We start from the raw sequence: 15,649 nt of genomic DNA, 5'->3' as shown, positions 1-15,649 counted from the left end.
CTGCACTGATGCAGGCAGAGTGGGAGCAGCAACCACTCCTATTTCTCAGCTTGCTTCTTTCTTGCCTTTTTTTTTGTTTGTTTGTTTAAGTGACAAAACACATTGCTGGGGTCTGTCTGCTCTGGAAATACACACAGGAGGCTCCGGCAAGGGATTGGGGCTGTTGGCTCCTATTTCTACAGGCTGCCCACGGCGCAGCTCTGAAGTCTGGCGGATGGTCATGCGGGTGTATGGCAGCTCCACACGTGTGTGTTCGGGTGGTTTCGAGCAGCCCAGCTTTGTTCTGGGGGCAGGTTGCCCTCCCCACCTACTCTGGTTGCCGTCTCGCCGTGCCGCTACTCGCTGGCCATCTGCTCAATGTGGTCGCTGAGCAGCTTGTATTGCTCTACAAAAGGAGAGGGAAAGCGATGCTTGGGTCGTGCCACAGCATCCCAGTGAGGGGATCATCACATCCCAGTGGGGGGTGCTGTGCATCACATCCCCCTGCCCAGCCCCACCTTCATCCAGATTGCCGATGGTCGCCTGCTTCTTGAGGAAGTCGCTGCAGAGCTTCTTGGTGAGGCCGAACGCCAACATGTTGTGGATGAAGGTGCTGAGGAAGGACAGAGGGGCTCTTGATGAGGGCAGGGCCACACGGCCCTTCCTCCTCCCCACCCTCCTCTTCCTCGCCGCTGCCCTCTGTGGCAGGCGATGCTCAAACGCGGGCCCCACACTGGGATGCTGCAGGCTGGGATTTGCCAGCGAAAGGCCAGAAGCAAGTCCCAGGGAGAAGCACTGGGGTTGATTTGCCCATTTCCCCAGCACAGGGGACATCCCAAGCGTGGCACGTGGGGTTCCAGCACGCCCTGCTCACCCCAGCTGCCCGAAGGTGATGTTCTCATTGAAGCGCAGGCTGTCGTCCCTTTCCTCCTGTGTCATGTGGCACCACTTCTCCCTGCAAGGCACGAACCCACCTGGCATCACCAATCCCCCCACCAGCAAGAGACATCCTGGGAAAAAGTCCTCTACCACCAAAAAACAGCTTTGATTTCACACCTGACCTTCGGAGCCCTCCTTATGGCGAGGGGGAAAAAGCCTGCAGCTCTTGGGGATGCCCATCCCAATAGGGCTGTGCCCATCCTCACCTTCAGGCACTTCCCTGCCTGCTGCACAGGGGCCTGCAGATCCTGGAGCCCCCAGCCATGCGTGAGGGCTCTCATTCGCCTCCCCAGCCCCAAACCACATCCCCAGCACTGCACTCAAGGATGCTCCAGCTCCCCCTACCCCATTCCCCAGCAATGTGATCAATGCACAGCCTTCACAGGATGGGGCTTCAAGCTTGAGAGCTCTGCAACTAGCTCTAGGTGGTGACATACGTCCCACTCGTGGGACTTTGGGAATAAAGTCACGCTGGGCAGGACTGCAGTGTCACTGTGCAGTGGTGCACGGTGCTGGGGTGGAGCTCAGTGCATGCACACCAGGGAAAGTGCAGCTCCAGGATGAAGCCAGTCCCTTTCTGAGAGGTCACAGCCAAGGGTGAGAGGAAAGGCGAGGAGAAAGGGAGAGGAAGAAGAGATATATCCATATGGAGGAGAAGGAAGAGGAGAAGAGTGGGGGTGCACGGCGAGCAGGACGCGGTGCTGGGCAGAGATCAGGGAGCTTAACTCAGATGCAGAGAGCTGAAACACAAAAAGGATGAGAGCTCCATGGGAAGGAGCCTACTCTTCAAAGCACTCAAGACAAATCTGCTGTGCTTCTGGCTGGGCGTTCAGCGTGGGATCACTGAGCTCTGCCCAGACCCTTGGGCTCAGCAGGGGCAGATGCAGGGTTCCCTCCTTCCTTTCCTCCTGCTGCAGGCTGATGCAAACAAAGTTATCCTTACCCATGAGAACGATTTATGGCCAAGACTCGAAGAGCCCTCACCTCGACGGGTTTGCTCACCAGTCAGACATGCCATGCTCCTGCAGTTCGGAACATGGCCAGATCCCAGCACCACTGACCCACCTGGGGCTCCCTCCAGCTGGGAGGATTCACTCACAATTATAACACAGCCCCAGTTTGCAGCTTGCTTTGTATATAGGGGTGGCAAAAAAATCAAGGGGCAGATCTTCCAACCGCAAATGCCCTTTCCAGCAACGACAGCAAGCAGGAAGGATGGGAGAGAGTGATGCTTTCTGCACAGACAGCCCCACTTCACACCCCAAAACCTGCCCAGGACGCAGCTCCATCCCCCAGCAGCCAGGTATCCCATTCCCACTGCACCATGCTGCAGGCGGGGGTTCTTTCAGCAAAGCAGCATTAATGGCAGAGAAACCCATTCATTTGCAGCTCTGCGTGATGCACAAATCTCATGCATCTGCTGCTCCCCGGTTTTGAAATGCACACGTGAGGCCCCCCAGGCAGCGTTTGGGGCTGAAGGGACCCCTGGCAGGTGATGTGAGGGAGGGATGCAGACAGACACACACCTCTTCTCCTCTTCCTCCCCAACGTTCCCTCTGGAGCGGCAGCAGACCGACAAAAGTGGCACGGGACAGATCATGCAAGAGAGGTGGATGGAGGGAGAGGGGGAGAAGGACGGACGGGAGGAGGTTGTAAGAGGCAGAGAGAGGGAAAAGAGAGAGAAAAAGAGGAATTTAGTGACACCACCTCCTCCCCCCTCCCACCGCCCCTCCCCCTGAGATGCTGGGAGCGTTCGTTAGTCGGACTCAGCCATCAGAGTAATTGGGAACGGCACCCGGAGCAGAGAGCAGCTGCCGGCGGCGCACGTCCTTGCGAGACATTTGCTGCTGCTAATTTGGGGGCTTAATCAAAGCAAACGCAGTTCCAGTGGCCTGGCTGCCCACGAGTGTCGATGACGATGCGAAATGAGCAGGGAAACCTTTCTGCTCCTCGAATTGAAGGGGAGGAGGATCCTACCTGGTGGTGGGGGAGCGCTTCCTGCGCTCGCAGTGCACGGCATCGAAGAAGGCGGCGTTCCAGAAGCGGAGGTTGTGCCTATGGGGCAGGGATGGGGGTCAGAGGTGATCCTCCCTCTTTGTGCCCCCCACACCTGCATCCCATAGGCTGGGAGGTGACTCAATGGGTCCAATTGGGGTAAATGAGGGCTTCGTGCTCCTCCCCACCAGGGGGATCCTATGCTGCCCACCCCCCAATGCGTAGGCAAGTGGGCAAACCCCAGCAGAAGCCACCTTGCCCGGCGTTACCAAATGGGCTGCTGCTTGAGGTGCATGTACAAGTAGATCTTCTCTCCTTTCTTCTCCTCCTCTGGGCTCTGCATGGAAACTGTGGGGACACACGGTGACATTTGGGCACAGGGAGCTCAGGAAGACGCGGCACCAGCCCTCCCTGTGCTCCCCCCATCCCCACAGCTCCAGCACTTCTTCCACGCTCCCTCCCCGCAGATGCATTTGCCATGCCTGAATCAGCAATGCTGGCTCCACTCACCCGTCTTCTTCAGCTTCTCCTTTGGTTTGTCCTCACCTTCGCTGTGGCACAGAAATCGGTGTTAGCTCCCAAGAAGCGCAGTGACAGCCAGAACAACACCACCCAGACCCCTTGGCAAGGGAAATCTCATGTGAAACATTGCTTCTGTGCCACCCTCCCCAGAGCCAGAAAGGCAGACAGGAGATGTTGGTGCCCATCCCACGGGCTGGATCCAGAAGACCACAGAGCAGTGGCAGCATCTCCTGGAACCAGGCATCACCACCCCAAGGGACATAGGACTCCCATGTCATGAGATGCCCAAAGCACAAAGCACGGGGACCGGCCAGGAGCTGTCTTCCCATGGCCATCATCACCCTACCTCTCTCCCATATCCCCAAGCCCAGTTGGCTCCTGGCACCATCAGCCCTCCCTGCCCACCCAACACAGAGGTACCCACTCGCTCTTTTTGGCCACAGGACCCTTCAGCTTGGTTTCCAGGCCCCCAAAGAAGCCTTTGACATTCTCTGTCTTGGCTGATGTGTTTTTCAGCAGCCGCTCTGCAATGTCCTTCTTCTCTGCCAACCAGCTGTTGGCCGACTTCAGGTAGGAGTCAATGCTGCCTGTGGGCTTCTCCTTGGCCTCCAGGGGCAGCGCGTGGGTCTTCCCTGTGGGTGACACCCCAAGAGCTCATTCCCTTTGGCTCCAGGGATCAGCTCTGAGCAGTGTTACAAAGACAAGAAACCAGAGAGAAACCCTCCTCATCCCAATCCTTGTAGGTTTCGGACAGGAAATCCAGCTTGCTGTGGGGGTGTGACCTCTACCCAACAGGGAATGAAGTGTTATTGATGTCCCCAGGGCTGGGGAACATCTGGAGATCACCACATACCCCCAGCAAGAAGCAAGGACAACCCAACCCAGCAAGGTTTGCGTGGCTCTGGGCCCACGGAGGCTCTTTTCTGTTTGGTGTCAGAATCAGCCAAGTTAAACCCAGCTCAGGAACCCACCCATCAGCCTCCCCATACAGTCAGCAGGGACAACACCAAGCTCAGAGCCTTCCCATCACCCTCTCCACGCACAACAGCTTCACACAGAGCACCTCACCCCCAGCACAGAGTGCAGGTGCCCCTTACCGATGTAGTAGTATGTGAAACACATGGTCATGAGGTTCTTGGCGGGGCTGAAGTCATCCATCTGGTGACACCTGATGGGGGGGGGGGCTCAGTGAGGACCCCAACAGAGCAGCTTTGTGCTCGTGGCTGCAACAAACCAAACCCTCCAGCACTTACTCAAACAGCACCAGGGCAAAGGACTGCATCAGGCGGTAGAAGGTCTGCTCTGACACGCACTTGGAGTTGCAGCGCTGCAGGCACAAACCCAGGGGTTGTGTTATAGCATCACAGCCATCGGGTGCCTAACTGCACCGAGATGCCCTTTGTGCTTCCTTCCCACACGTCCCGCTGTTCTACAGCACTGCTCTGGAGCGCTGCCCAATCTGCCATCCCAAACCCTCCATCCCCAGCACAGGCACTCACCTGTGCGCTCACGTATCTGGCGAACCACTCCCTGCCCTTCCCGTCCTCACCGCTGCACAGCTCCCCAAACCTCGCCTTCTCCTCCTGCTCCAGATCCTCTCTGCAATGGAGGAATTGGGAAATAAAACACCGTTAGAGCTGAGGCTTCCCCTATGGATCCTGGGCGGAGCAATGCGGGGTGGATGCAGGGAGGACGCGTGGGGATGCTGCGGGCGCATCTTTTCGGATGCCTTTTGGATCCTCCATCTCCCGCTGCTCAGAAAGGGGGAGGGAAAAGGGAGAAGAGGCAGCAGCTGGAGCGGGAGCTGAGCAGCCAAGATAGGCACTGAGCCCCAGGGTGAGCCCCGATGCCATCCATCACTCTGAGGCTGCTCACCCCCCGGTGAAGATCTTCTCCACGTAGTGCCGCACGAAGTCCCGGCGCTCGGACGCTGCCTCATCCCTGGCCGACCCAGTGCTGTGGTTGGAGGAGAAGGATTCACCTGAGGAGGAGCGGCGGTGGCCCCAGTGCGTGGGGGATTCACCCATGTCGTTCTCGCTGTCTGCCGACTCGGTGGCATCGCTCTCCTCTGCTGTCACCTCCTCCAGGTGCCCGTTGTCACTGGGGACGGCCGGAGGAGAGGGCTCTGAGGAGGCACGGGTGGCTGCTTCGGTGCTGAAGTCTATGAGGTTCCCAACGGGCACATCTGGGGGGGCCTCCATGGCTCTGCAGGAGGTGTGATGCTCTGGTGGGTGCTCGTCTGCCCGGCCCTCACTGCACCATCAGGAACCAGGGAGGAGGGGATGGCTATGGCAGGTGGGGCCGTGCGCTGGGGGACAGGCTGTCATGGGGCATCTGAAAGGCAGGGGAAGGACAGGGTGACATCAGCGCCCACGTGGCACCCATCAGCAGTTGCACAGGGCAGGCACACGAGGCTGCTCCCCATCGGATACATCAAAGCCACGCAGAGCTGGCATGCTTTCTGTGTCCTTCAAGAGGGTTTCTCATCACTTAGCCCAGATGAGCTCCGTGCGCCACACTTGGGATCTGCCATCCCCCAGCCTGATGGGTGACACCGGGCTGCGTGTGATCGTCCCCAACTCTCATCTCTGGTGAAGCATCCCCTTCCCTGGCAACAGCACTGAATCTCCGTGCGTGCACTTGAACCCAAGTCCTGAGAAGAGCCCCAAGGACACTGCTGCAGCCACCAGGATCACCAGGCAGCTCAGCATGCAGAGGCTGCAGTGCAGAGGGGCCAGTGAACGCTCCCAGCTGGCTCCCATCCATCCCAACCCAGTTGTCCCCAAGCATCCCAGGCTATGCCAGAGCTGGATGCAAGCCAGGATACACACCATGGACATGCAGCCAGCAGTGCTGTGCAGCATGGGCTCCTCCTGCAGCCATGCCTTGCTCTTTCTCTGCACCACCAGGCAAAGGGGTGACCCGAAGCCCTGTCCCATATGCCCTGCCCTACAACACAGCGATCCGGCTGGGTGCCAGCATCCATCCGGTCATCACCCATGCACACACAGTGATACCCCAAGAGAACGACTTCAGGGTGCAAGACCTCAAAACTTGCAGTGGGAATCAGCAGAACCCAGGCCAAGGCTGCAGGCAACGTAAGGAGACGCGTTCTGCCCTTAGGTGGCCAAAAAGGGTTTAACCTCCTGCTCACCAGCTCATGGTTAAGCATTGTCATAGAGCAGAGGCCACAAAAGCTGCTTTAGATGCTGCACAGATTGCTCATGCCAGCCACGGGCATCCCCTTGAGCATGCATCGCCCCGAGCTTCTATATTCCCTATGGGCAGCTGAACAACAAATCAGTGCTGGGGGTGACAGCCAGGGAACACTGCAAACCAGGACTTGGCTGGAGCCGTGCACAGAGAGTCAGCTCTAAGAACTGCTCCTCTTCCAGCAGGCAAATAGGATATCTGGGTGGGGGGGAGGTCGCATGGCCTGCTCAGCTCTGAGAGCTTTCTGGAGGGGAAGGAAAAGGAGGAGCTTTCCTGAGAGGAGAGGAAGCACTGCAATGCCCAGCGGGGGTTACAGCTTCTGGAAATGGGAACAGGAAAAGGAATGGAGGAAACAGAGCCCCCCAGCATCGTAACCCTGGCTTTAACCACCTCAGTGCTGCCCTCAGCTTAATCTCAGCTGTAACAAGGTGCAAAGCTCAGGACCTCTCACCTGTGCTGTTCTGGCTGTGCTCCCCCCCCATCCCCCCAGGCAGCCCCAACCCCCTGTGAGCTGTTCCGAGCTGTTGCCCACCCCTGGCCATGCCCCCCCATCACTGCACGCTGTGCCACAGGACCACAGCAATCCCCACGTGCTCAGGGCTGCAAGGGTGCATTGCTGTGCTCTCTGCCCTCTGAGCACCCAGAGGCTCAGCAGCCCCCAAGGAGACCCAGCCCATCTCCCTGCTGCTCTGGGAAAGGCAGAATGAAACCTTCTGGCCGTGCATTGCTCAGCCCTGGCATTGCTCCACGCCGCAGCCGTCCGTTCTGCTCTCAGCTCCCGGCTCTCAGCTTGCATTGCTCTGCACGGGGCGTCTCAAAGGTGCACAAAAGCACAGCGGGCACAAAGCTGTGCTCCTGCCAAAGGGTTGCTGCGTGCACTGCAGGGAACGGCCTGTTTGCTCCGTGGGAACTGGTCGGTCCTGTCCCCATTCACTCCCCCCCCCCCTGCAGCTCCGAGCAAACAGCAGGACGCTCACCTCCATCCAACACAGCAACCCCACCAAGCTGAGCGTCCCACCCCTACCTCTCCTCCTGGAGCGTCTTTCAGCACACGCCAACCTCCTGCCTTAAACAGAGCTGGGAACGACAAGAGCTGCTCCCAACGTCCTTGTCCCTGCGCCGGCAGCGGAGACACGCTCCGTTCTATCCGGGTTTAACCCAGCCGTGTCCTTGCTGACTCCGCATGCCCTATTCCTGGCCCCTGTGCTGGGATCTCCCAACCCTCGCAGCGTAACAAAAGCAAGCTGTGGCCGTTTGGCTCATTATTCCTCCCCCCAGGTGTTGCGATGTGAAACGCTGCCATGGTCAGTGCGGGGCTGAGACCTCCCGCACTCAGTGCATGCCAGTTGGATCCACCACAGAGCACGAGGGCTGGAGAGGCTGCAAGCAGACTGCAGCCCAGCTCTCAACTTGGCCGTCCCCCCACCTTTATCCCCCCACCTTTATCCCTCAGCCCCGCACGGCAGCCTTTAGAAGGAGCCCCATGCGTCGTGCCAATGGAGGAGCCCACCCTACAGAGCTGAAGGAGGGCAACGACGGAGCACGCAGCCATAAAAGAGGATGGATGAAGCCCCTACCAAAGGCCTGCCCTCACTTGGGGGTCCCACCACGTTTCCCCCCCACCTTTACACCCCCAGCTCTTTACCTGCACCCAGCGGCCGCCACGTCGCTTCGCTCGGGGCTCGCGGCAATGGGGATGAATGGATGGATGGAGGGATGGATGGATGACAGCACGGGGACGACAGCAACGCGATCCCTCCCTCCGGAGCTCACGTCCCGTCCTCCCCCCCCCCCCTCCCCTCCCAGCTGCCCACGCAGGCACGCACACGGCGCACAGCAGCTGCGGCGCTGGGAGGAAGAGGAAGGAAAAAAACCCTTTGTGCGATTTCGCCACGCTTGGCGGCTCCCCCCCCCGCTCACGATCGCAGCCAGCACCCCCTCCCTGCCCCCCTCCCAATCCCCCCCCCCCTCCCCTCCCCTCCTCGCACAGCCCGGCTGAGGTATGATGCAAAATCCCTCCTCATCCAAAAGGGTTTTCCCAGCCTTTTTTTTTTTCCCCCGCCGCCTTTGGTTTATTTCGGGAGCCCTGATTGCGTTACCTGCGGTTGCTCCGCGAATAAAACAGCAATGAGAATGGGAAAGAGAAAAAAAAAAAAACCCAGATAGAAGAAGGGGGGAGCACAGTGAGATATGGGGATGGGGACAGGCACGGGGCTCCATCAGCAACGTGAGACCCCACAGAGGGATCATCCCAATGGGACATCACATACCTGGGGGGGATATGGGGAGTTTTTGAAGCCCTATGTGCCTGCACAACACCCAAGGTCCCATTTTACCACCCCTTCCCTCTCCCCCCCCCCCCCCAATTCTGCATCACCCCACCCAAGCCCAAAGCAGAGCCCCCACTCCTGTGGCAGAGCATCCCATGGGCACTGCAAACCCACTGCATGCTATGGGGAGCAGAACCCCCTCCTGGGGGGTTGGGCATTGATCCCTCCTGCCCCAGAGGGGAGCAGGGATGTTGGCCATCAGTGGGATGCAGCTTCAAGCCTGCCTGGCCCCATGCTTGGGGGGACTACAGCTGTCCCCCACCTATGGGGGAAATGCTGTGGCTGTGACAAAATCCAGGCTCAGTGGGAAGCCGAGAGCATCACTAATTGATGGTCTGCTGAGGATGATTATTGTAATTAACTCAGACGTCAGGAATTGCAAGTGACATGTAAAAACACAGCCCAGATCCTGAATTCTTTATATAACAGCATCAGGAGGGCTTTACTGCCTTCCACTCGCCTGCTCCTGCTGCACTGGTTTCCATGGGGTGCTTGTAGGGATCCCATGGGCACCCACACACCTTGGGGTGCTTGTAAGGATCCCATGGGCACCTACAGACCCTGAGGTGCTTGCAGGGATCCCATGGGCACCCACACACCTTGGGGTGCTTGCAGGGATCCCATGGGCACCCACACACCTTGGGGTGCTTGTAAGGATCCCATGGGCACCTACAGACCCTGGGGTGCTTGCAGGGATCCCATGGGCACCCACACACCCTGGGGTGCTTGCAGGGATCCCATGGGCACCCACACACCCTGGGGTGCTTGCAGGGATCCTATGTGCCTGCAGCACTGCTCTGCCCTCAGGTTTGGGGGCAGTCAACTGCTCCACTCCCAGGTTTTGGGGATGAGGGACCTGGGGGTGGCTGTGGCTGTCACTCACCAGAAGTGCCCTATTTTCCTCCCAGCTCAGGAGTGCCTCTTTATGGAAGGGGCTATCAGGCAATTTTTGCTCCATGCCCGCAAGCAAAACATGGCACAGGGCAGCAGGGCTGTGCATTGTGCAGGGGAAGGTGGTGACAGCTCCGGAAGGCAGGCAAGGTCTCAGGGGCAAGAGGATATGATGCAAAATCCTGCTGCAGAGACTGGGACAGAGCGAGCATAGGAGGAACATGATGATGTGCCAACCCCAACAGCACCTGCGCTGCCAAGGATGCCCCAAAGCTGGCCCTGCATGCATGCAACCTGTATGGAGCCTCTGTGTTTGCACCCAGCTAGGAACCAAATCCTGCAAAAAGCAAACAGCGCAGGGCAGCACTGCACCACACATTATACTGCATTTCCAATACCCCCCAGCTCAGTGCAGCTGCATGGCGCTCACCCTCTGAAAACGCACAGCCTGAGGGGTTCAGCTCAGATTTGCAAGGTGAGGAAGGCGTCAGGTTTGTAGGTTGCACCCAGCAGCATCTTCCCTGGCTTTCTCCCAGCCCAGAGCACAGCACAGAGCTGCCCCTGTCCCTTCTGTCCCCGGGCCCTCAGCACCTCCCAGCAGAGCCCTCCTCCCCAACACAACCGCAACACCGCGTTGCGACACCGCGCATCGTTGTGACACTCCAACCACCTCCATAAGCCGTTCTTCCAGACGGGCCCCTCTGCAAATCCCTCCTAATCCAATCTATTCAGTGGCACTAAGCTGCACCCTCCCATGCCCGACGCCCTTATATTGGCACAACAGTTGGGAAAATCCTCTTGGTTCCTCGTTTCTGGGAAGCTCAACCTGCAGCCGGGTGCAGCACGGCGGTGCAGCATTGCAATTTATGCATGGGAGGAAGAGCAGCTGCTTATATTGCCTTCGTGCAGGGCTGCAGATGGCTGAGCTGCCCTGTGCTTGCATTCTGCATCATGCCTGGCTGCTTGCAAGCACAGTGCAGGAAAGCAGGAGGCCCGTGCACGCGCTGCATTTGCACGGTTGCATTGCAATTGTGCACAGTGCCGTCAGTTGGGTCCGTCCTGCTGGGATGGACAAAGAGCAAACACAGAGCACAAAGGTCTGCGTTCTGCACCCTGCTATGTGACGGCAGCAGGGAGGATCCCAGCAGCAAGATACACCTCTGCTGTGCAAACCCAGTGCTGGGACGTGCCATGGGCACTGCGTATCATTGGGGAGGTGCTGGTGGAGGAGAGGCCAGCAGCAAGTCATAGCTACGTGTCCTACAAAGCCCAGCTCTGCAATGAATGCCCACAGCTGTGAGATGCCCTGTGCGCTGTGTCTATGAAATGCACACACATTTCTCAGCCCTGAGGAATAGGGAGAGGCCCAACATCGGCACGAGGTGCAGATGGAGCTCCGGTGTTGGAAACCCAACGTAAAATAAAGCAAAACAGGAAATAGCTCCGTCAGCAGGGAGCTGCATCCCTTACGGCTTTGAATTCAAAGCTCCCAAACTCACCAGCTCCACACCCAAACAAGAAGAAAAAAGCCCTGCCAGCGCTGCCCCCAGCGCCCCACGCAAGGATTTGCTCTTTACCTGGAAGCACATCCCTGAGCTGCTCCTTCCTGCAGGCACAGAGCAGCATCCCCTGTGTCCCAAGGCGTGCAGAGCCTCCCTCCCCAGGGCTGGTTCTGCCAGCATGTAATGCTGCAGCGAGGGATTGAAGAAAGAAATGAAAGAAAGCAAACAGGGCGGGTGGTGACGCAGCCGCCAGCAGCTCTTTTCCATCTCCACGGGTGCCAGCCCTGCTGCAGGGTGCTGCTGGGAGCTCCAGGACAGAGCCACCCTTGTGCCACCCTTGTGCCACTAAGGAAATGCAGATCCTGAGTTCCACATCATGCCCCCAAGTGCTAAATGCCATCCTTGTGTCACCAAAGGGGTGCCAACACCACTGGGTGCCACCCCTGTGCCACCAAGCAGGTAACTCCAGAACCCATTTCCCCACCCAGGTGGGGATGCAGACCCGGGGTGCCACCCCTGTGCCATCACAGTGCTATTAACACCTCGTGCCACCCCTGTGCCATCGGGGAGGTGACATCCTCCAGCGCCCATTTCCTCGCCTACAACCCAGCCCCGCTGCCCCCCGTGGCTCTGCCCTCAGCTCCATCCTCTCCTTTCGCCTTACAGCACGGAGCGCACACCCCCTTCCAGCTCAGGGGAGGAAAAACAATATTAAACAAAAGAGCAGCTTTATTTCTCCCTGACATTTAATAACCTTCATCACCCAGCAGCTCAGCAGCACTTTCCCATCCACAGAGCCAGGAGAATGGAACGTTCTGCTTCTGTCGACACCGAAGGAGGGATTTGCAGGGCTTTATATGAAGGCAAAAATAATATCACAGCGCCGTGCTGGTGCTGCAACTGAGCAGAGCTCACAGCTGTTGTCACCCTGTTGTGAAACAGCTGGAAGCAGCCCGACATCTGCATCCTGCAACGTGAGCCTGCGGCGGGGTGGCAGCAGGGTTTGGGGCAGGGAATCCCAACCTGAGGTGGGGTTTTGCCCTCTGGGACCCTTCCAGCTGCACTGGAACAGCCCTGAACGTTTGTGAGCTCTGCAGCTGCCGCAGGAGCAGAGAAACAGAACAAAACCCTGAGGTCGGATCGCAGCCAAGCGCAGGGCTGGAAACAAGGAAGAGATAAAATCCGCCTGCTGCAGAGCTCAGGCAAACAACTGCTTATCAGCGCCTCAAGGCTCCGGCCTCGGGGGGAGCACTGTTCCTTTGTGCTCATGTGAAGGTTTCTATTTTCGACCCTGCCACAGCCCTGCAGTGCTGTCCCTCCCTCTGTCCAACTCACGCTGTGCTCTGGGTGGAAGCAAAGGCCCTCGTGGCGGTGGGAACGTGCTGCTTGCAGCTTCCCCACCACCAACAGATCCCATATTTGCTGGCAGAGCTGCGCCTCGCATGCATCTCCACCACCAGCAGCCCAGAGCAACGCAGAAAGGTGCAGAGGGCACAAAATCATAGAACCGCAGCATGGCCTGGGTTGCAAAGGAGCACAGTGTTCATCCAGCTCCAACCCTCTGCTGTGTGCAGGTCACCAACCAGCAGCCCAGGCTGCCCACAGCCACATCCAGCCTGGCCTTGAATGCCTGCAGGGATGGGGCATCCACAGCCTCCTTGGGCAACCTGTGCCAGTGCCTCACCACCCTCTGGGTGAAAAACTTCTTCCTCATATCCAACCTAAACCTCCCCTGTCTCAGTTTAAAACCGTTCCCCCTTGTCCTGTCACCATCCACCCTTGTAAAGAGAAACACCTGCCCTCAGGTGCTGTCTGTGGACACCAACCTGGGGCTGTGACAGTGCTGGGGAGCAGCCAGAACTGATGATGCTGGCATCCCAGGGGCACCATTAGGCTTCTGGGGTCTGTTTGAAAATAGCACATTGTGTTGAAAATAGCAGGATGAGTGAGCTCAGCTCAGTGCCAGCTGATACAGCTGATCCCTCAGACTGTGCTGCCACCTCTCCCAGCCCAAGCAGCGGTGGTGTGGGAGCACCGCAGCAACGCATTGCCCACTCTTATTTCGGGAAGCACCATTCCTCTTCTCCTTTAAGCCTATGGATTCTGCTGGCAGAGCCATGATGGAGCAATCCAGTGCTGCAGCTTACCTGGTCTGCAGAACATCCTTCCCCCAAGGCACGGGCTGCACCCTGCAGGCTGTGCAATTGGAGAAGAACAAAGAGGGAGAGGGGAACCACGCTGCACAGCACCACTCAGCTCCACACAGGCTGCCTACAGCCACCCACTTATCCCCATCACCTGCTGACATAGAAAGGATGGGGCTTCCTGATTGCCTCCAGCTGCCCCAGGGTCAGGAGCATGTTTGCCATCCAGCTCCTCCTTGTTCGTTTTTAATTAGCAGCAATGCAAGCAGGGCAGCAGCAGCGCTGTTGTGGTGACAGCAGAGCTGTGTGGGCTGTCACACCTCACCCCCATGGGATAAGAGCAGGGGTGGGTGGGTGAACATGGGCAGGTAATGGGGTTACTGCAAAAGGGGCAGGGTTTGGGTAATGGGATGGGATGGAGAGACGTGGGGTCGGGGCAGCAAGCAGAGGCAGCTGCGGGGAATGATTCCTCTCCCTCAAGGTGAGGGATGAGGAGGTGAGAAAACAGGGAGAAGCCAACTCCAGAGCACAGCACTGCAAAGAGAGGTGAGACACGAAGGGAGAGAAGGAGGAGAGTGACTCCAGATATAAATTTAGAGCAGCTTGCAGCCTGCCTGGCTCACAGGCGACAAGAAATGTTTGCAGTGGGGAGGTGTTATCCCCAGGTACCGGAGTGACAGACTGAGATTGCTGGTGGGGAAGGGATGATGGCACAGAGCACACGGAGCATCAGGCATCTCCCCTCCACACTGGGGCTGCAGAGAAGGAACTGCATCAGGCTGGCAAACGAGATGCTTATTGAATAATTCAGAGCAGCTGACGGCAGCAAACCCAGCACCTCCTTGACCTCCGCTGTCAGTGTTTTGTTTCTCCTCCCAGAAGTGTCATCTTTAGCACAGAGCTGCTCTCCATCGCCCCAAGCAGCATCGTCCAGGTGTGGTAGCTTGCAAACCTGCACGCTGGGCTTCCCAGGTGCCCCCACCCTCACATCTCAGGGTGCAAAAGTGAACGGATACCAGGGGTGGCCCAGAGGGTTCAGCTCATCCTGGGGATGCCCCAGATGCCCTCAGTGCCGTAGACATACATCGGGGTGGCGAGATGCAAACAGATACCCGTTTGCCACGGCGTGCAAGGTCTCAGGATTGGAACATTCAGATCCCGGGGGTGGCAAGATCCCAAGAGCACACGGTTATGGGATGCCCGGCCCCGGGGTGTTTGTGTGCCGCGATGCCGATCGCTGGCTGCTCGAATCCCGGAGGCTGCGGCCCTTGGGGCGGGCGGCGGTTCGCAGTCTTATGGCGCCCCCTTGCGGACGCGCCGCAATTCAGCCCCGCTCCACCGCTCCCCCCCCCCCTCCCCCCGGGTCGGGGTTGCGCTGCGGCCTCCAGCCGCGCTCCCGGCTCCATTCCGGGTCACGAGCAGAAAGTTAATTAACGCACGAATGTGTCAGCGGGGACGGCTGTGTGAGAGCAAAAGGCTGACAACTGCAAAGAGCCGAAGAGAGATCGCACATGTCTTTAATTAGCCGTGTAGAGCTTGCTACTAATTAACCTTTTGCATTAAGGATGGGGGGAAGAAAAAAAAAGCCAAGCCCTGCTGGGAAGCTGGGTGAGCAAACACGCAGTGAATTACTCATCGTCCTCCCAGCGGCAGGGAGCGATGCAGAGGAGAGGAAAGATGAGTAATTCCCCATTTAGGTGGCTCCAAACATGGGGAACCTGGACACAGCAGCCACTGGGATGAGGAGCAACACGGGCACGGTCCTTCCTTTTTCCCCAGCCCCCATGGCAGCACACATCTCCCAGCAGCCAGAAGAAAACAGGTCAGAAGCATTGCATGGAAGAGGAACGGTGAGACCCAGCGCGTCCTTTGTGTCACATCCACGCTGTCCTGGCTCCAGCTGCCGCCTGCAGTGGGGTGCAGTCAGAGAAACTGATTTTCAGGCTTGTGGTTACAGCATTAAAAAAGAAAAAAGGGAGAGCCGCCTTTCTGGAACCAACAATCTGAGTCCTCATTAAGGTAATGAAGCCTTAATGGTTTTTTGAATCAAGCCGAAGAGGAAGAAGGAGCATTGTCACAAAGGCAAACAGCCCCAAGAGGAGAACGACAACGACCAGCTGTGACAGCGCCCACT

General features: G+C 58.1%; 1 protein-coding gene across 2 annotated transcripts; it reads right to left on the bottom strand.

Annotated features, from left to right (window-relative positions):
* Positions 1 to 335: 335 nt before the first annotated feature.
* Positions 336 to 5,636, bottom strand: KIAA0513 (the record flags this gene model as incomplete). Of its 2 annotated transcripts, XM_079541685.1 has the most annotated exons (12): positions 336 to 385; positions 498 to 592; positions 854 to 934; positions 2,445 to 2,474; positions 2,896 to 2,973; positions 3,183 to 3,261; positions 3,424 to 3,464; positions 3,860 to 4,067; positions 4,533 to 4,603; positions 4,689 to 4,762; positions 4,935 to 5,034; positions 5,311 to 5,636. In XM_079541685.1, the coding sequence occupies 12 exons, from the start codon at positions 5,634 to 5,636 to the stop codon at positions 336 to 338; spliced, it is 1,233 nt and encodes a 410-aa protein (XP_079397811.1). The 2 variants fall into 2 exon arrangements, with proteins under 2 accessions (XP_079397811.1, XP_079397812.1); XM_079541686.1 differs by lacking the exon at positions 2,445 to 2,474.
* Between the last annotated feature and the right edge of the window lie 10,013 nt (positions 5,637 to 15,649).

Source organism: Tetrao urogallus (assembly GCF_951394365.1).
Source record: "Tetrao urogallus genome assembly, chromosome: 12".
NCBI lineage: Eukaryota > Metazoa > Chordata > Aves > Galliformes > Phasianidae > Tetrao > Tetrao urogallus.
Note: the sequence above shows the minus strand (reverse complement) of the source record. Positions and strands in the feature narration are given on the sequence as shown.